Below are 20286 nucleotides of genomic sequence, written 5' to 3' on the forward strand. Positions count from 1 at the left end.
ATATTATTAAGATGGTAAATGTTACGTTATGTCCATTTTACCAAAATTAAAAATAATTTTTAAAAAAATTCATAGGGGCAGGGATGATTCAGAAAACAATGTCTTAAAAGGCTCCTTGGGGAAGCTATTACTTTTTAAAAAAGAAAGATTGAGAAACACTGTTCTAACGCTTGCTGAAGAATGAAGTGGCATCACTTTGCTCATAAGAGGAAAGGCAACCACCACAGTGAGTCAGGTAAAATATAAATTATCTCTGCAAGGCTGGCATTATCTCACCATGGTTTTGCACCATAATTTTAAAAGAGAATAACTGACTCTTTTTTCTTTTTGAGACAGGTTCTCACTCTGTTGCTCAGGCAGGAGTGCAGTGGCGTGGTCTCGGTTCACTACAGCCTCAACATCCCAGGCTTAAGTGATCCTCCCACCTCAACCTCCCTCGTAGCTGGGACCACAGGCTCACGCCACCATGCCCAGCTAACTTTTGTATTTTTTGTAGAGATGAAGTCTCGTCATGTTGCCCAGGCTGGTCCTGAACTCCTGAGCTCAAGCAATCCTCTCGCCTCAGCTTCCCAAAGTGTTGGGATTATGGGCATGAGCCACTGTGCCCAGCCAACTGACTTTTATGTCAAATAATTTTTATGGTAGATTTCCATTACAAAACTCGGATATCACAAATAATAAGCTAAATGGCAATGGATTGAACGTTTTGGAGAAAAATAGAAAACATGCTTGTCCAGACTAGAGACTTTTCCTCTTCAATTTTGCATTTGTTCCTACAAATGCTCGACTCACCTACTAATAAATGGTCTTATGTTGTCCCCCGTGATGGGTGCCATTGACATGGGCATGGGCTCGGGGGTGGACAGCCAGTACGAATAGTCATTTCGTGATGCAAAGTTGCACACGTTGTTAATATTGCAGAACAGGAAGGGCATTGTGCTGAACTTGCGCAGGCAGCTGCCGGCCGTGCCTAGACAAGGAAGAAGACAATGTGAGATGTTTTCTTTATAATTCACAATCTATCTCTATGTAAACTGGATTTCAGCTGGACAACAAGCAAAAACATATAATCAACATAATCACTGAAATTGAAATGTATAAAGGATTATGTAGGACATTTTTGATGAAAGGAAACAAAACCAGTTTACCAGCACAAAGAAACCTTTTCCTAAAGCTGAATTCTAGAAGGAACTTAACACATGGTTCATTATACAATGGATAGTAACAAATTGGGCAATGTCTTTAACAACAGTTTTGCAGAAAATGCAGAGATGCTCTTTCTATAGCAGCTTGCTGATTCTAACCCTGATAAAAGTTAAAGGGGCAGAGAAAATTAAAACACAGTTTGGTGGAGGATATCTGGGTCAGATTAAGATAATGAGGACAGATATGTAGCTTTCTGCTGATCTAAACTAGAGGAGCAGAGCTCAGCAGCCGTAGAGAATTTCAGACAGGATAACGTGGACATTTTTTTTACAAAGAGCAATGGTTAAGCTGCATCAATGCAAATCGTTAAGTGCAGTCCAGGAATCTTGATCCTACTTGATAATTTGAAGATGAGATCTAAAGTTTTATTAATTTAAAGATTTTCGAAGATTCAGTCTCCACATTTCTTGGCTTGCCATTAGTAATACTGCAGCTGTTGAACCGATTGTTTGTAATCAATGGAGGGAAATGAGGCCGGGCCGCTTTTTCACTGGCTACTGCCCTCACTGCAGCAGCAGAGGCGAGTCCAGCACTGCGCACCGAAGGCACTCAACACACCTACACTGAATGAATGCACGGATCTGCAGGCTTCTTACCCAGGTCCTGGCCATGGGCCCGTTCATTGCCTTGCACGTAGAGCAAAGAGTACCCATGGTAAAGAATTTTGGTCCCAGAAGGACACTGTGGGTCATCTATTGTTTGACTGTGCCTGGTCACAAGGAAGCCGTGATCAACAGATGGGGTGCCTGGGGGCCCCATGGATCCTGGCAACCCATCAGGGCCTGGTGGACCTGGAAATCCTCTTGGACCTGGAAGATAGGAGACAAATTAGTTTCCCTAATTGCAAACATGCTCCCCTAAAGGCTTTCAAAATCATTTTTCTCCAAAGAGTTTTTAATATTTTTTATTTCCACAAAGTATCCTACCTATTCATGTTACCAAAAAAGTCTAAAAAGAATGCATGGCTCACTAAATACAGCAGCCTGCCTCCTGCATGGTGTCTTAACTTTTTCTTCTTACCTACCACCTCAAGATATTTTTATAAGCACAGTTCTTGGTGCAGAGCAGATGCTTGAACAATTTAGTTCAACGAATATATGACATATATGAAAATGGATACATGAATAAATGAAAATAAATGAATGATGTGACTCTGTGCATGTCATTCACATGGAATCGTGGGGCTCCTGTTGGGGAGGACTATCATAGAATTATTAAACAACCTCCTCTTAAGGTGTTTTCTCTTCCATAGCAGCCCAAAGCCTGCGTATGGAAATGGAGCAGTAAGGGACCTCGCAGGCAAGGCCTGCTTCTGTCCCCTCTCTAATTGTGCCATGTGCCAAAGTGTGCCCAGGTCTGCTGGGCTGAGCTCTTTGTTAAATTAGTCAGTGGCCTCAGCCTTTTGCATCATAGCCTTCACGGGACACTCAAGTGTCCCTTCTCCTAAGGAAGCAGACCAAGTTCATCCCATGCCTTTGGGCCAATGCTGGCATTATTTTCATTTCTACTTCCCTTGTCCTTTGCTGAAATAGAATTTTCATAGCTGCAGCTCACATCCCAGTTAGGAAACCACATGGGTCACCACTATTGGCTGCCTTTCAACAACATCTGGGAAATGTACACTTTGATCAATATCTGTCTCTACACAGAAAAAAGGACACTTCTTTAGCTCTTCTATTTGATCTTATTTCTTCTAAGAAACAGACTTCTTCGGAAATCTGTCAAGTAATATATCCAACTTCATTCTGCCATTTCCCCATGCCTGGGTCTGCTCCTTCTATCCCAAAGATCCTGGTCGGGTGTAATTAGGTTGGAAGTCTGGCAACCTACCAGTAGGCCCAGCAGGTCCCATCTCTCCTTTCTGGCCAGGGGCACCGTCAAACCCAGGAATACCTGGAGGTCCAGGTATACCCACCAATCCTGTAACACCTGAGGCAGAGGAAAAATAATTTATGATCCCGTACAGCAGTAAGCTGTATCTCTTTCTTCCCTTCTTAAATGTCCTTTTCAGTGTTCAAGGAGCCAAGCATAAAGTCTCACCGCAAATGAGAACGTTTTCTTGGACAGCCAGGAGTTGCTTCCCACAAAGTCGAGTACAGACTTTGCAGAAGCAGCTGGATATTCATATGGGGGTGTGTGTTTGGGCACTTTGTTCTGAGTTCTCCCTGGTTTCTTGCTGTTTGGCAGATTGGTTTGGAAAAGGCAGGTGATGTGGAGAGAATGAGAGACTGGATAACTTCCTCTCTCAGCCATATACTGGGGTCTCAATTTTTAGGCAACAGATATACCAACATGGATAGTTTGTTTGCTTTCATGTACATAGCTTATTCTTCTTCTTTCTTTCTTTCTCTTTTTTTTTTTTTTTTTTTTTTGAGACAGGGTCTCGCTCTGTCACCCAGGCTAGAGTGCAGTGGTGTCACCACTGCTCACTGCAGCCTCAACCTCCCGGGCTCAAGCGATTCTCCTACCTCAGCCTCCCGAGTAGCTGGGACTACAGGTATGCACCACCACACCTGGCTAATTTTATCATTATTATTTTGTAGACACAGACTCTCCCTATGTTGCCTAGGCTGGTCTTGAACTCCTGGGCTCAAGTGATCCTCCCCTCTCAGCCTCCCAAAATGCTGGCATTACATAGGTGTGACCCAGTGAGCCTGGCTAGCTTATTCTTAAGTATCTTTAAATTTTCATTGATGCTTTCAACTTTAAATGTTTTCATTCTCCTTTACTTCTCACCCACTCCTTATCAGTAGCTCTTGAAATAGGAGATGTGTAGCTCAAATAAGCAGAAGACTATGTTAGGGTTTGGGGAAATAACAGAGAATTGTACAGACAGTGCCAATCAGGCAGCGCTCCTGGGGGCATGGATGGAGAGCACCGATTTTTACCATTCCAGGTTGCTACGTGCCACCCCCATCTGGAGCGGGAGGCAGGAGGGGGAAAGGTAATGATCTGGTTCTTTGAGCCCATGTTTTTCTAACTGAACACAGATGTGTTGTTATGTGTTCCTCTAGCTTTTCCTGGATTTTCTTCTGGATTTTTTTAGGTCCCTTTAAAAATGTCATAGGTTTTGATATGCATTGAAGGGAGGTAAGAAACTCATATTCATATGTGTGTGTATAATCTTTACCCAGAAACTTATTTTAAATACATGGGTGAGGAGGAACTCTGACCACTGCCCCTCTGGGCTCCCCATATCACCCCTGCACAGGCCAAGCCTTCTCACCTTGCTGGCCTTTCGGGCCTGGAAGTCCCTGAAGCCCTTTCAGCCCTGGGGGGCCCTCAGGACCAGGGAGCCCGGGCTCCCCTTTGATGATGTCGTAAGGACCTGGGGGTCCAGGAGGACCCGGGAGACCTGTGGGAATAGGGAAGGCATTGATCAATTTCACTGTCCACATACTGGGGCGGAAACAACTTTAGAAGGAGAGTCCCGGGTGAAGCTACCCAAATGGAAGGTACTTCTCAAAGGTAAAGTCATTATCAAAACCCAGGTAATCGGATCTTCACAAAACATGTCCAATCTGCACATCTTTATTATTTAACCTGAAATCCTGAACTCTCGGGCAAAGGCATTGGGGCATCAGTGTAACTTCCCACTGCATTCTGGGCTCTGGGACCCCTGACAACTGCCCTGCAGCCTCATGCCAGCCCTCCCAGCAGGGAGAGAAGCTTGTTCTTCCCAGGCAGCCCCCGCTTCTGACGTGGAGAGTGCCACTCTGCGATTAGGACATTTTTCCCACACTCATCTGAAACCTGCCTTACTGTATAGTATCACACTGGTCCTGATCTTTGAGTGATGAATGAACTTAATCCTTCTTCTGCATGACAAGTCTTGGCATGTGGTAAGAACCACACAAAGTGCGAGGTCCCCTCGGCCTCCCCGTCTTCAGCCCAACACCCTCAACTCTCCCTCCCCTTCCACACACCCTCCCTCCCCTTCCACACACCCTCCCTCCCCTTCCACACACCCTCCCTCCCCTTCCACACACCCTCCCTCCCCTTCCACACACCTTCCCTCCCCTTCCTCACACCCTCCCTCCCCTTCCACACACCCTCCCTCCCCTTCCTCACACCCTCCCTCCCCTTCCACACACCCTCCCTCCCCTTCCACACACCCTCCCTCCCCTTCCACACACCCTCCCTCCCCTTCCACACACCCTCCCTCCCCTCTCCTTCCTTGGGTTCCACTTCTCCGGGCATGTGGTTTCTCATTCTCTCTCCCAAAACATGGTTTTGAAAATTAAATGATGCCCTAGAAATATGGTCTGCTCTTAAGAGGAAGCAGGATGAATACTGTGCTTAAACCATTCCCTTTTGAGATGATCTGGTTTTCGGCGCCCTTCATGCTGTGGGCTCCTACCGGTGGAGAAGCCAACAGCACCTTTCCCAGGAAGAATTCTTCACTGTGCAGCAGGAATGCACTCCGTCTCTAAGTGCAAGATTGATTTTCTTTCCTATTATAACTTTCAGTGGTTGATTTCAGGCTAACTTTAGAGCCTTGGGAAGTTTCTGAATTCTGAGCCTGTCAGCGAGAACCTCAGCCACCCCTCCTCCCCTGGAGTTCCCTCAGTCCTGGATTTATCAGATTCTATTTCCAGACAAGTCGCTGGTTAAAATGTCAACTACAGGAATCTTGACTCGCTGCAAAGAATTCTCAATCAACTGTTTTTAATAATTTTTGAGTCATTTCACATATGAAAAACCAAACACCCCAATTCTGTGCATTCCTGGCTTTTACATTTTCACAAAGCACCAGTAAGGCATCCACAGATCAACAAACTCTCCTACCTTTAGCTCCCGGGACACCCTGATCGCCTTGATCACCTTTAATTCCCTGGAGGCCAGGAAGACCTTTTGGACCTAAAAGCAGAGGGAAAGCATTGTCTTGTACAGAATTCCCAATGATATACAAATATGTGTGTGTGTATCTCTAGTGCACACACATACATGTACACAAATGTATAGATAAATGCATATACACACATATACTCATATATACACATTCACACACCTGCTTATGCATGCACACATATACACATAAACATATACGCACACATAGACAGTGAACAAATTTCCAATTTATCTTCAAGGAAGAAAACAGCATTATTTCTGGTCACGTATGTAAAACTTTTAATGAAACTCTTTTTTCTAGAACCCAGAAGCTACATTTTTATAAGCATGCAGCCAACTGTAAAATGATCCACTAGTGGAGGGACACAGGGCACTGTTTTTGGTCCCGATCTGATTCACACGTCCCCAGTTGGACCACAAGACACCTTGAGGCTGCGACCTGTTTTATTTGCCTTTCACGTGTATCTGACTCAGCAGTAAAAACTGCAGTGCCTGGGAGCTGGTAAGCAGCCCAAAAATGTGTGTTTAATACATGAATAAATTAATGAATAGCCCAAATCCATGACTTCTTATTGAGATGTTAATGATCCACTGATTCTTAATAAGAAAATCAGAATGTCTTTACACTGGCATCCATAAGATTATACAAATTGGGCTGCCACACAGAAATGCCATTTTTAATTTGAAGAGAACAGTATCTCGTGCTATAATGGCACTGGTGCTATCAGTGCTAAAGTGCCCAAGGCTAGCAAGCTCTTCATACAGCATCTGCTGCTGCAAAGGCTGTGCAGCAAGGCCTGTGCTGTCTTACCTTGAAATCCTGGAACTCCTGGAGGCCCCATATCACCCTTAGAGCCTGTGATTCCTGGAGAGCCACCAATACCCTAGACACACAAAGAGGAGGTTGGGAATTGTTCAGGATATGCAGGTTAAGTCTCTCCAGTAACCTGCTAGTTGGAAAACTGAAACAGCCCCTCAATGTTTTGCAAAGCACATTTGTGAACAAATGGTGCCTTGTGGTTTCTTAAATGATAGAATAACAACACCTTCGCATGTGCCTCAATCAGGAAGCTGGAAAGTAAAAGCATTTGTTTCCCTCCATGTGTCTCCTCTGCTTGTCCATCCACAGGGGAAGCTCCTGAGGAGCAGGCAAATGTCCCGCCCTTGCCACCTCCAGCTCACAGCACAATTCCATAGACAGAGCCAGGGCCCCCTCAACACCTGTGACGGCAACATAGCCATCCAGCACCAGCCAACGAGCTTTTCTGAAAACTTTCCCCTTAACCCTCAAGTGCAGTCAGTTTTCTTTAGAATTAGTTTCATATCTTATCTGAAAACTGATTTTAAATATGCAAAGAAAATTAAGAAATGCTAAAGAACGAGTATTTTCCGTTACAGTATGGCAATATTAGTGTATTTTAAAATAGGGGCTCATTTTCTTTCCATTTCAACACAGTTGTTCCTTTCTCTAGTCGTGGACAGCAACACGTAACAAGTTGTTTTATTTCTTATGTAGATTTGTCTCTTAGCCTTATTTTAAAAGTGTCGAACCAAAATAACATGAACAAATATATAAGTATATAAACATATATACAAACACATATTTATACATAAGTATGTATACAGAGACAGACAGACACTGATTGGCACCAGGAATGGGGTATATTGCTTTTTCTTTCTTTTTTTTTTTTGAGACAGAGTCTTGCTCTGTCACCCAGGCTGGAGTGCAGTGGCACCATCTCGGCTCACTTCAATCTCTGCCTCCTAGGTTCAAGCAATTCTCCTGCTTCAGCCTTCCAAGTGGCTGGGATTACAGGCACGAGCCACCATGCTAACTTGTGCATTTTTAGTAGAGACAGGGTTTTGCCATGTTGGCCAGGCTGGTCTCAAACTCCTCACCTCAGGTGATCTGCCCACCTCGGCCTCCCAAAGTGCTAGGATTACAGGCGTGAGCTACCAGGCCCAGCCGGGAATGGGGTATATTTCTATGTTACTGAGGAATAAAAATGGGAATACATAAATATTTGACAAATTACCTACACTTATCATTACTGGAAAACTGCAATATAGCAATAGGGGCCCAAAAATACATTCACATACACATTTGCTATACTGTGGAGATACGCACACAGCTTTGAGGACAGGGAATGGGTAAACATGACTGTTGCTACTCCTTATAGCCAGTTCTGTGTAATTATTTATAAGCATTTCATAACTTACTGATTCAGAAGTAAATCAGCACCATGTATTGTTTTGCACCCAGCAAGCTTAGCTATTCTGTATCCATCCTTGAGAAAGTAGTCTGATGACTCTAAGATATGTCTCTGCTGCTGATGAGCAGTTCAAAGCTTTCCCTTTAAGGGAGAACATGTGTTGACTTACAGAAGAACCCCGCTTGCTCCAACATAACTGCAGAGGTCTGTCTCAAATCCCTCCTGTTCCCGATCTCCCCTGACGTACTCTGTCTTTCTCCTAATGTGTGTTAGAGAGAGAGAGACAAACAGACAGATGGAGACAGAGAGAGGAAACAGAGAGACAGACACAGAGAATAAAGCTCTGCTAATCCAGCTATTTGAATGAGCAAGCCACGTAAACACAATCCTTTAGCCATGGATGTGGTTAAGCTAAAAATCAAACCAAAGATCCATGACCACCACTAAGAAGGGCTATATATTCAGGTGCAGCAAAGAGCCAAAGTTAAGTCACACACACACACACACACGCACACACACACACACACACACAAGGCTGCTGGTCACTCATCGCACCCTGAGATGTGCTCTTCTGAAGGCTTGTCTGAGTCACCACTTAGTCTCTGTATCTGGATCAGGGCAGTAAAGAGAGATGGAATATTGCTGGTTATCTTTTATGACTTGAACTGTTCAACTGCAATTCCCAGTCCTCCTGCCAGTCCTAAGAGATGGCTGGGCTAGTTTGACAGAATTGTTCTTTGCAAAACAACATTGGCTTGCTTTTTACATTGAGTTTGTAAATAGGTCTTAACTTTAGGCATTGAGCCATCATTTCCAGCAGCATAACATTTCCCCTTTATGGTTCTTGGAAAACTGGATTGTAAAAAAATGTTACAATAGTTTCCTACTCTGATGCCAATAAAGATGTGGGTTACTGGCAAGAAAGAAAGAAAGAACTGATTTAGTGGGGATGTGGGAGTGTAACACACACACACACACACACACATATATATACACATACACAATACATACACACATAGACACGTATGAATACTTATGGCCAGAAAAGACTCTTCTAAAAGTAAAAATCTACAAATTAATAACTCACAGGCATGCCCTGGAATCCAGGGTCTCCCTTGGGCCCTGGGACACCGGGTGCTCCTGGCCAGCCTGGATTTCCTTTGTCACCTTTAACTCCATCAATCCCAGGAAGCCCTGGAGGCCCCATAGGTCCCGGAAGTCCTAATGGAAGAGAAGAAAGCCACACATTTGGGGTTAAATATGCACAAGTGTCCCTGGGCTGTGGGGCTATCAATACTGCCACCCACGGCCCCTCACTGATACAACACTGGACCAACAGTGAGAACCCTTGAGACAGAAATCGAGGCAGGTCCAGGAAGGAAGGAAGGAAGGAGGGAGGGAGGGAGGAAGGGAGGAAGGGAGGGAGGGAGGGAATAGAAACACCACTATCTCTGATACAACACTGGACCAACAATGTGAACCCTTGAGAGAGAAATTGAGGCAGGTCTGGGAAGGAAGGAAGGGAGGGAAGGAGGGAGGAAGGAAGGAAGGGAGGGAGGGAGGGAGGGAGGAGGGGAGGGGAAGGGAAAGAGGGAGGGAGGGAGGGAGGGAGGGAGGAAGGAAGGAAGGAAGGAAGGAAGGAAGGAAGGAAGGAAGGACAGACATAGAAATGCCACTGTCTCCATGTCCAAAATGGCCGGTGGTCAGTGGTGCCTGGGCATCTCTGCTACCCCTACAGGGGTCTTCGTCAGAACCCACAAGTGGGCCCAAGTTCTGCGCTGGTTTAAGTCAAACGCCACCGATGGGGCATGCGTCCAGGCTTGTCCAATCATTTCCTTTCTTGCATCTCCCTAATTACTTAAATTCCTTGACAGAAAGGATACAAGAAAAGCTTTGACTCGATGGGGGCCAAACAATTTCAAGCTGTAATAAATGCTGCAGACTTCTAAATAAAAAAGCTCAATTGAGAATTTAACTATTTCTTTTACACTATTTCCTTTTGTGAATTCTGTCCCAGTCCCCAGCCCTGGCCCCTGGTGAGATGCCCTTACCTGGCAGGCCAGGCTGGCCCTGAGGTCCACGGTCTCCTTTGGGCCCCTCCGTGGCATGGCCTGGGGATCCCGGTAACCCCGGCTGTCCCTGGGGCCCTGGAGGACCCATGAATCCTTGCTCTCCTTTGGATCCAGGAATTCCTGGGCTCCCAGCTAATCCTGGGAAACCCACCTCACCCTTTGAACCTAAACAAGAAAAACAGTTTGAGGTGATGGGAAACGCAGCAGCAGAACAGTAATATCCGGCGTGGACAGCAGAGATGGGACGAGGCATGCCTCGTCCTGCAGGTACCGCTCAGAGGGGGCTTCCAGGGACACCAGTGGAAACTGCAGCAAGGGCTCCGATCCCTCCTTCTCTTTAATAACACACTAGAATCCAACCATGGCCTGGCTGGAAAAAGAGCTCAGAATGCTAGGAACCTGGCTATCGTTTTCATACTTCTCAAAAGACGTATTCTATGGCAGAGGCATCTGAATTGTGTTTAAAGACATCTGCAGCAACTGCACTGCTAAACCAAAGCCTCACTCCATCAGCACAGGAATGGGCTGGACAAGCCAATCATGTTATATCCATACAGGGGGACACTACTCAGCCATAGAAAGAAGTGAGCAACCACTGGGCTGGATCTCAAACTAATTATGTCGTGGGAGAGTAGTCAGGCTGAAAAGACTACAAAGTGTATGGTTTTATTTTTGTAAACTGCCAGAAAATGCAAACTAACCTAGAGGACCAGAAGGCAGATAGATGGATGGTTGCTTGGGGACTGGGGAGAGGGCAGGAAGCAGGGATTATGAAGCCACAGAGGAGACTTTTGGGAAAAGGCTTTGCTTGCTATCTAGAATGTGGGGATGTTTTCACGGTGTAGACCTATGTCAGCCTTATCAAATTGTACACTTTAAATATCTGTAGTGTATTACCTGTCAGTGAAACTTCAACAGAGCAGGTTTAAAAAATTAAAAAGTAACAGCTTGTAGGAAAAAAAAATTCCATGTTTAGTTTGAAACATAGTATCCAAATCTTACCAATAAAAATGCCAAAATTCTAAGGTTATTTCAAGAACAAAGCAAAAGGGAATGAAACGGGGTCAAGACCTAAAGTGGTCATTTGGGATTCTCTTCTCCTGGGGATTCTCCCTGATATTTCACACAGCAATGAGTGGAAAACGCAAGGTGCTGTGTAGAGTTTGTGCAGGGGCAGTGCAGCATGTCAGAAGGAGTGTGCAGGATCACATGGCAAGGTAGGAAAGGCAGGGCAGGAACAGCCCACAGCGACCCCTTGAGCAGGTGCATTTGCAAGGGGCTCTGTGTTTGACGGAGTCTGTGAGTTAAGGGAAAGGGAAGTGTCCATTCCCAAGGCAGCCCACCTGGCACCAGGCCATCCTTCTCAACCCTGGGGTTCCCAGTGTCATACCACACACCTGCCAAGGAAACACTCTGGGCTGGTCTTGGGGAGAACCACGGGGTGGGAGAAACAGCACCTCCGTGCCCCTGCTCCTTCTCAGCTGAAGTCCAAGGCCTTCCAGGGCTTTCTGAATCCTCCCACTGAGTGAGATCACTCAGCCAGCCCAGCCACCTGCCATAAGCATGCCCATGGATGCTGTGTGTGAGCTCCTGGCCGCGGCCACCTGTGGCTTCTCTTCAGTGTCGTGCAGCTCACATGCCTTGTGTTTTATGTGTCCCCTTTGCTTTCCCATAAAATGCTCAGCTCTCTGAGAGAAGAGACTGCCTTCCCAAGCTCCTGGCCAACTCTCAGCTTCACTTAGTACTGAGCACATCGTGGCTGCGCAGGGCATGTTCTTGTCTCGTGGCGTGTGCTACATACTGTCCTGCATTCACATAAGTGTAACCAGTTCTAGAAAGTCCGAATTTCAATATTCTGATGACCTTCTAGGCATAAAAATGACAGGGGTCTCCCCTCTCTGCTGGATTTTTATAAAATTAGTCCAAGTAAAAGATAATTCTGATCATAAGTGTACTGCACACCATTTTGATCCATTAATTAGAAGGGAACCACATGTGTCTTGCAGGCATTGCCCTCTGGGCCCAGCACCCATCCTCCATCCAGTTGCTGCCTGGCCAACAGGGATGGGGCTTCATCCTGAAGACACTGCCCCTTGTTCTGCTAATCAGGCAGCAGCAGTTGGTTGAAAAGGAAGAGCAAAGATTACCTTTGTCTCCTTTGGCCCCTGGAAACCCTGGGAATCCTCTTCCTGGTAGACCTATAAGATGAGGGTAAAATGCAATGTTTTTCTTTACTTAATCCATCTGCAGGTACAACACAAAGCACTATCAACTCTGCAATAATACTATGTATATTTGTGGAGTACATAGATATTAGTTAATTGCACCCTTGTAATAAAATGATATTGCTACAGTTTTATAAGATACCCTTGACTGGATGTTCCTAATTTAGTACTTTTTCCTAAGTACCTTTCAGCTCAGAACCATCATGGCATTTAGCACAAACGATCTGTGCAAATGAGTATTTGTTTCCTGCTGCCGTCTGGAGATGAGCAAATGGGATTCTCAGACAACCATCCGCTAATTGCTATTCTCAGGGAGGTGGGGACAGCCAAAGAGATTTGGGGCAACAGATGCTGGGGAGACAACAAATGTCAGCAAAGGACTTGAGGGAAGATTCAAATCGGGGGAAAGGAGTGCAGGGGTATTTTTATGAATTGTTTGTATAGAAAAACAAATGTATATAATATAAAGTTATGGAATGAAAAAAATGAACTTAAGAAAGAGGCCAGCACCAATAGCTGTGGAAGCTCTTGGTGGTCCTCCCAGTGTCCCCCCGAGTCAGGGGTAACCTGCTTCACATGGTGTGTTTATCTCTCTCTTGCATTAAATACGAATATTACTGTATATGTGATTGTCATCAGCCCACCAGTGATAGGAGCAGACTCAGGGGCCAACCAATATTTCCAACCATTTCCCCTCAAATGGGGAAATGCTGGGCAAAGAAAAGAGTTTTGTTTTGCTTTGCTTTGTTTTGTCATAGGAACCACAAGGGAAATGGAAAGTGTTCTAACAGCAGTATTTTATGTGTCTCTGACTCACCACTGAGAGCTCAGGTTATTTCAGGGAAAGATGCCCTCAGTATTTATGGGATAATAAATCCCCCTTCCCTTCTTCCCCTCCTCTCATCCCATTCTACTCCACACATCCACATCAGTGTTTAAGTAGTTGCAGGGATGTGCAGTCTAGGGGCCACTCTGTGCCCAGCTTTGTTCACTGAACACAGGCAGTCTGCAGGTCTCTGGGTGTGGACACTGCTGATAGGGAATGGGGCACTGGGCCATACCTGGTTCACCCTTCTCTCCTGCTGACCCCGGGATTCCGTCACTGCCTGGCTCCCCTTTCTGGCCAGCTGGGCCTGTGGGGCCAGGAGTCCCAGGAAGACCTCAAAGAGAAAAGTCACATCAGACACCCCCATAATCTCTCACAGCACCCTAGTTGCCATACAAAATGGCCCTTCGCTGACATCCTTTAAGGGAGCCGTTCCCTCCCAAGAACACCTGGTTTTCCTGAGGTCAGTTCTGACTTCCCTTCAGAAAGGACCCTGCGTGTTTTCAGCAACACCACCAAACCCTGACCCTCAAAAGCTGGTGACAAAAACTCCATGATGGCTACAAAAACAGTTTGGAGATTTAGGTCCTAGATCCTGCTAGTGACAAGACCTCAGAAAGATCCCTTAACCTGCACTAGACTCAGTTTGCCCATCTGAAAATGGGAGACAGGACAGCTGGCCTCCCTGCTCCCCGTCTGTGATGGGAACTCCTTGGGACCTCCCATCCCCTGGCCACTGTTCTCTATGTGCCCGGGCTGTGTCCCAAAGAGGGCCCTCTACCTGCTTCTCCTTTGACACCAGGGATGCCATCCAATCCTGGGAGGCCTTTGTCACCTTTTTCTCCAGGCAGCCCAGGGCTTCCTGAAGAAAAAAACAAAACACCAGAACATCCATAAGTTTGGGCTTTTCTTTGATTTCTTAGATCCCCAAGTCCAAGAGAAGGCCCCCTCACCTACCTGGATAGCCAACACTCCCGGGAGACCCTTTAAGGCCTGGGGACCCTGGCATTCCTGGGATCCCGATGCTTCCTTTTTCTCCCTTCTCACCAGGGCTTCCTGGGAAACCCGCTATCCCTTGATCTCCCTGTAAGGGAAAGTCAGGCATATTAACTTTACATCTGTCCAAGGGCATCCTCTGTGCGCATGTTGTAGATAATGGTATATACATTGTGATGCAATGAATATTGCATTGCAAAACTCCATTTCCAGATTTCTCATCAAAGAATCAAAGTCCACTTCTGAATGGAGAGGAAAACTTAAGCGCAGCAGAGCCAACCATCTGGTTTCTACTTGCATTCCTCTTCGCCCTCCATCCTCTCTGTTTTATCCCAGTGACAGCTGTCTCCCACCTTAGCCTCTCACCAGTCTCTAGATTCTTCCTTGAGGGAGAGGTAGTGAATACAAGGGGAAGGAGAGGCGACTTGTGCTGCCTTGTGGGACTCCCTGTGTGTTATGGCTCACTGAGTGTGCTGAGATATTTGCTGAGCATTTCTCAGACAGCATCTCCACTGAGCTGGGAGAAGGGGACCTTTCCATGCAGAGCGCTGGTTACCTTTTCACCACGCAGCCCTGGGATGCCTATGCCAGGTGGGCCTGCCTGCCCTTTCTCTCCTTTTGCACCTTTGTCTCCAGGTAAGCCAGGTGAACCTTGCAGGCCAGGGATGCCGGGCACACCTTTCTCTCCAGGTGTTCCTATAAACACAAACAATTGAAACTTGATTTGGGCTTAGCTAGTGCTGGTATTACAAATGAAAAAGTGCCTCCACAGCCAGCCAAGAATGAGATACAAGAACACGAATCCCCCACAACCAGCCAAGATTGAGATACAAGAATGCAAATCCCTCATGTATCAATCGGCTCATGACCCAGAACACGTCAGTCACCCAGATCACATCAGAGCCACGCTAGGAAATGTCTCTCTCGTCCTTTAAGACCATCATGTTATAAGACAGGGAAGAAACACATTAACTACCTAGAATATTTACTGTCTCAACAGAATAAAAATGGATCTTATGTTCTTTATTATATAGCCAGCTCTCATTAGCCAGACATCACAGAGACTATGAGGCGGGCGGGCCGGAGTCCGTGCACACTCGGTTCTGTGATGCATGCTGGTAGCCAGGCTTATTCACACATAGGCATGACTAGCAACCTAGATGCTTATATTTTAATTAAAGTGATAACAGCACCTAGTCAAGACTCAGGAGGAGATGGAAAGATGGGCTTCCCATCTGAACTCTCCCCCTTTCTGAGTGAGCTCTGAGGACCATCACCACCCAGCCCTTCCCGCACTCTCCTCCTCTTCCCAGCTGCTCTCACTGCAATAGACACTGATGGCAAAGCATTAAGGCTAGTCCAGGATTGGAGCAGAGGAGTCCAGAGAATTCTTCTGAACTAACACAAAGGGCTCTGCAGCCATGAGCTACTCAGGCTGACAGGCCTGGATGGAGAAGCTGACGTCTCTTAGGGAGATCCTAGCCAAGGGGATGGCCACTTGGAGACCATCAAAAGTTGACTGTATACAGCCCATGTTATATTCCATTAGATGGTGAGTTTTCTTAGCGATGGCCATTCTGTCAGCCAAAGGCCATCCATCCCTGAGCAGGAGACCATTCAGAGCTGAGGATGTGAATTCATGTGAAAGACACACGTGCCTGGATTCTGTCCATCTCAGCTGAAGAGGATCTCATTCTGCAGACATGCCCTACCAGCACCACATGCACACATGCTAGAGAACCCTCTTCTAAATCCAGTTTACCTGGCAAGCCCATTCCACCAACAGATCCTTTTGGTCCCGGAAGTCCTGGAGCACCTGGGGTTCCACTTATACCTGGATCACCTTTAGGTCCTAGAACCATAAAGAAAGCAGTCTGGCAGGTTGACATCTACAGAAAGAGCTGGGGAACACAGGCCTCATCCCGAGCCCTTGCCACACTGGGGACCGGAGCTCCACACTGTACCTGGCTGCCCAGGCTGTCCTGCCTGCCCATCCTTTCCAGGCACTCCTGGGGTCCCAGGGTCTCCTCGGGATCCCTTCTCACCAATTGGTCCAATTTGTCCTACACATCACAGAAGAAAATAGCAATGACCCGCATTTGCTTGCAAGCAAGTTGCTGCAGAAACACAGGTTGCTTTGGTGTTATTTATGGAGGACCCGATAACCCAGGAAAGGCACATTGTGGTTCCGAGCTTGGCCGTGAGAAGCCTCCCGGACTTGCCTTTCTCTCCTTGGTCTCCTTTCTGGCCCTTCATGCTGCCCATGTCCACCTTATCCATGGAGCCAGGCTTGCCAGGGAGACCGACATCCCCCTTATCACCTTTAAAGCCAGGGTCTCCCCTGGGTCCTGAGGAGCCCGGAAAGCCATGGTCCCCTGCAGAGGAAAGAGAAGGCACTGGTGAGCCTGGGCCAGTGTCACAGAGGTGCTCATAAGGCTCACGTTCTTGTTGACTGGGAGAGCAGCTGGCAAAAAGGCTACAAAGCACTAATAACTTGTCCAAAATGGCACTAATGGCCAGTGTCTGAGACATAGAAGAATCCAACCCCAGGTAAATGAGCAGTAAAAAGCCATTTTCTACAATTCATTATAACTCTAATGCATGTGACTTGGCTTTCAGGTTTAGATAACTTACATTAGAGTTATATTCACTAATAACTCTAATGCATGTGACTTGGCTTTCAGGTTTAGATAACTTACATTTCTCTCCTTCCTACATATCTTTATCACTCTTATTCATAGTGCCCCTCAGTTCTATACAAAATAATAGAACAGGAATTTTATCATTCTACAAAACAAATGATCTTTTCACGTGTCATTTTTACAGTACTTCTTTTTAAAAGACATTATTTTGGACCAACTTCAAACAACAAGATAAGAAATAAAGATGAAGCCTTGTAAACTCGCACAGGTTGTTAATCTGAGTCTATGGACCCGGTCCCTGTATCTTGGCATGGCTGAAGATTCCACCATTTCTCACAAGAAGAATCTCATCTGTGCCAAGAATGAAAGCCCAACTTCTTTCTGATTTGCTTGGCCGAGCACAGTTTCAACCCCACGTGCACTGAGCACCAGGAATCCTACTGGAAGAAGGGGGTCTCCCAGCCTTCTGCTTGATGTTCTTAACTTCTTTCATAGGCATCTTAAAGTGAAATATGATCTATGACAACTTGGGAATTTCCCAAGTGGCATCGACAAATAGACACAAGATGAGCTTCTAGGGTTATCAGCTCCCCTACCTTTTTCACCCGGTAATCCCGGAGCACCCACTGGTCCTGGTGAGCCCGGCTGCCCAGGGGTCCCCATGACGCCCATTTCTCCCTTGGAACCTGTGGCCAAAGGAAAGGACTGTGAACATTTCCTTGCTCTGAATGCTGACAGTAAATGCTAACAGTCATAAAAAGAATAAGGTGAGGCCCATGTCCTCATGATGGATCCAGGCAGAAGTTCAAAAATCACTTACCTGGAAACCCAGGAATCCCAGGAGCCCCCTGCTGTCCAGGAAGGCCAGGGAGCCCTGACTGTCCCGTTATGCCAGGAAGTCCTTGAGCCCCTTTATCTCCTTTAGGGCCCGGCATGTCCAGTCCAGGGAATCCGGGGAAACCCTTCTCTCCTTTTATTCCAGGAGGGCCTGCAGTTGGGTGAAACGCAAATAACTTTTAGCAGAATTTACACAATGATCTACAATGTACAGTGCTCTGTTTAACTATGACTTTCTGCAGAAAGCCCGTGAACACACCCACACTGGGAGCTCGAATGGATCATCTGCTAGGTGTTGGTGTTTAGGGTCATCAGGATAATCAAATAGCTCTTGTTCTAAAAGAAAAGCACCCCCCTTTCCTGTCACTGAGAGTCAGCAATGCCACCCTAAGCACCACCACTGCCTTGTTGCAGTATTTAGGACTAGGGCTAGTTTTGCTCTAATTTCCATGCACCACCTTAATTCTATGATTATTATGATCAAAGGTAAAGCTAGGTTCTAGACATGGACTCAATTAGTTTAAATTATCCACCACTAATTAACCCTCCTATGGAAAGATAATATAGAGACATCAGTTAGAATAAAATGTAAAATGTGACTAAGTATACAATAAGGGAAAGGTCTCTTTGTTTGGCACATAATCTCAGTGGGTGGGAAAAAAATCTGGGACTACATTTAAGCAAACAATCAAACCTATTTTCACAAACTCGAGTTTTATTTTTTTCTCTTTTTATCTCATATATTGTGCTAAGCTTTCCTTCATAGGGACCCCAGCCTCATCCCCCAGGCTTCAGAAAAGCATGCTTTTGGGAACGGATAATTCTAGAAGCATGTCACTCACCTGACAACCCCGGTGGTCCCTGTCCTCCAGGGGGACCCCTAGCTCCAGGGGGGCCTATTCCTGGAACTCCTGGAGACCCCACGGAGCCTGGCAATCCAGGAGGTCCCGGTTCACCTGGAGAAGAAAAATTGAGAATAAGCTGTATAGGAGCAGTGGCACGTCTCCCGGCCTAGGAGACCCACGCACACGAATGGCCCCAGCAATGGAAAGCCACGAGCTCTAGGCCTCCAGGATTTGCATCGTTCGTTCAATAAATACATATCAAATATACTCGGTAGGGGCTCTGGGAATGCAAAAATAAGCACATCCCGTCCTCAAAACCATCCAGACTGATCTGCAAGAAGTTACCTCTGATCCCCTGAAGCCCAGGGGGTCCGATCGCTCCGTGTTCTCCAGGAACGCCTGGTACCCCAATGCTCCCCTTCTCCCCGGGTGTGCCAGGAATGCCGGGAAGACCTGGCAAACCTTTGAGTCCCGGCAGACCAACTCCAGGCTCTCCCTGAAAATCCCCAAAGCACGGAGAAGCAAATTGATTTGCAAAGTCAATATTTTTATCAAACCAATAGCATAAGTGAAGACTTAACAGATACTGCCAATGCATTTAGTAAGAATATTATCTGCTCAACCCTTTTCAAGCATTTGCAAAGCTTCCTCATACCTATTACATCTTTTCAATCTCACCACAAGCCCCCATAGGTGGGTAACTTTTATTGTTTTCATTTTACAAAGGAGGAAAAGCAAGGCTCCCCACGGATAAATGACATTCTTCTCAAGTCTTCTGACCTGAGCTTGTCCCCTCAACTCTGCAGCCTGGTGCCTGTGACAAAGCGCTGGCCCTAAGTAACCAGTAAAATGCCAAATATGATTTGTGAGTAGTTAATGGAGTTCTTCCTAAGAGATGGCAAGGTTCCAGGGCTAGCATGGACACCAGTTATTTAGTTTTTTGGATTAATGAAGGTTTCACAGTAAATTAAGCATTTTAAACTATGGCATGAGTCACTGGGCTTTGATAGATACAGATGATTAAAATAAAGGGTGAGGGTGCCTTGGAAAACAGCCTGGATTTAGGCATAGATGTAAGGCTCTGAAGCAAGCAGGTGGCCATGAAATCACAGCGTTCCACCGGTGTCCCCTGTCTGCAAATGATATTTCCAGAGAGGGAGGATTTGGACATTAGTGGGCAGTGGTAACTTCCCTACTCGTCCCAGAAGGAAATTTGCAAAATGGAACGAACTCCATCAAGGGGATTCTTGAAAAAGCATGGTATTTTTAATCGTAAATTAAATCTTTCATTCCCATTCCATTAGGCATTTACTAACTCCTGAGTCTTGCACTAGGTTTAAGATGATCCACAAGCTGCCGCGGTTGACTAAATGTTCAAATGCAACATAGGTTATCAGGGGAAGCTGGTGGCGGGTTGTACAAAGACAAAGGTCCAAAGATTTCTCTTCAGCCTCAGCCACCAGAGGAGGACACCCTGCTGTCAGGTATTTCTCGGGAAGAAACCCCCCTGGGATCCCAGAGGCACGCCCCTGTGGTGCCCACCTGCCCTCTCCTGAGGGCCAGGGAGCAGGCC

At 46.3% G+C, this 20286-nt stretch overlaps 1 protein-coding gene across 1 annotated transcript in view; it reads right to left on the bottom strand.

Annotated features, from left to right (window-relative positions):
• COL4A1 (collagen type IV alpha 1 chain) overlaps positions 1-20286 on the bottom strand; it is a 157407-nt gene that overhangs the window by 11265 nt on the left and 125856 nt on the right. Inside the window, exons 30-49 of the mRNA XM_024230972.3 lie at positions 19059-19209; positions 18711-18824; positions 17852-18019; positions 17628-17717; positions 16612-16764; positions 16354-16452; positions 16152-16241; positions 14946-15085; positions 14351-14477; positions 14175-14255; positions 13629-13727; positions 12490-12540; positions 10322-10507; positions 9358-9491; positions 6869-6941; positions 5995-6066; positions 4433-4561; positions 3037-3135; positions 1803-2015; positions 793-970 (exon numbers count right to left, since the gene is read on the bottom strand). Of these exons, the coding sequence (XP_024086740.3) occupies positions 793-970; positions 1803-2015; positions 3037-3135; positions 4433-4561; positions 5995-6066; positions 6869-6941; positions 9358-9491; positions 10322-10507; positions 12490-12540; positions 13629-13727; positions 14175-14255; positions 14351-14477; positions 14946-15085; positions 16152-16241; positions 16354-16452; positions 16612-16764; positions 17628-17717; positions 17852-18019; positions 18711-18824; positions 19059-19209 (2447 nt within the window). The remainder of the gene's footprint in view (positions 1-792; positions 971-1802; positions 2016-3036; positions 3136-4432; positions 4562-5994; positions 6067-6868; positions 6942-9357; positions 9492-10321; positions 10508-12489; positions 12541-13628; positions 13728-14174; positions 14256-14350; positions 14478-14945; positions 15086-16151; positions 16242-16353; positions 16453-16611; positions 16765-17627; positions 17718-17851; positions 18020-18710; positions 18825-19058; positions 19210-20286) is intronic.

This window comes from Pongo abelii, chromosome 14 (assembly GCF_028885655.2).
Source record: "Pongo abelii isolate AG06213 chromosome 14, NHGRI_mPonAbe1-v2.0_pri, whole genome shotgun sequence".
Taxonomy (NCBI): domain Eukaryota; kingdom Metazoa; phylum Chordata; class Mammalia; order Primates; family Hominidae; genus Pongo; species Pongo abelii.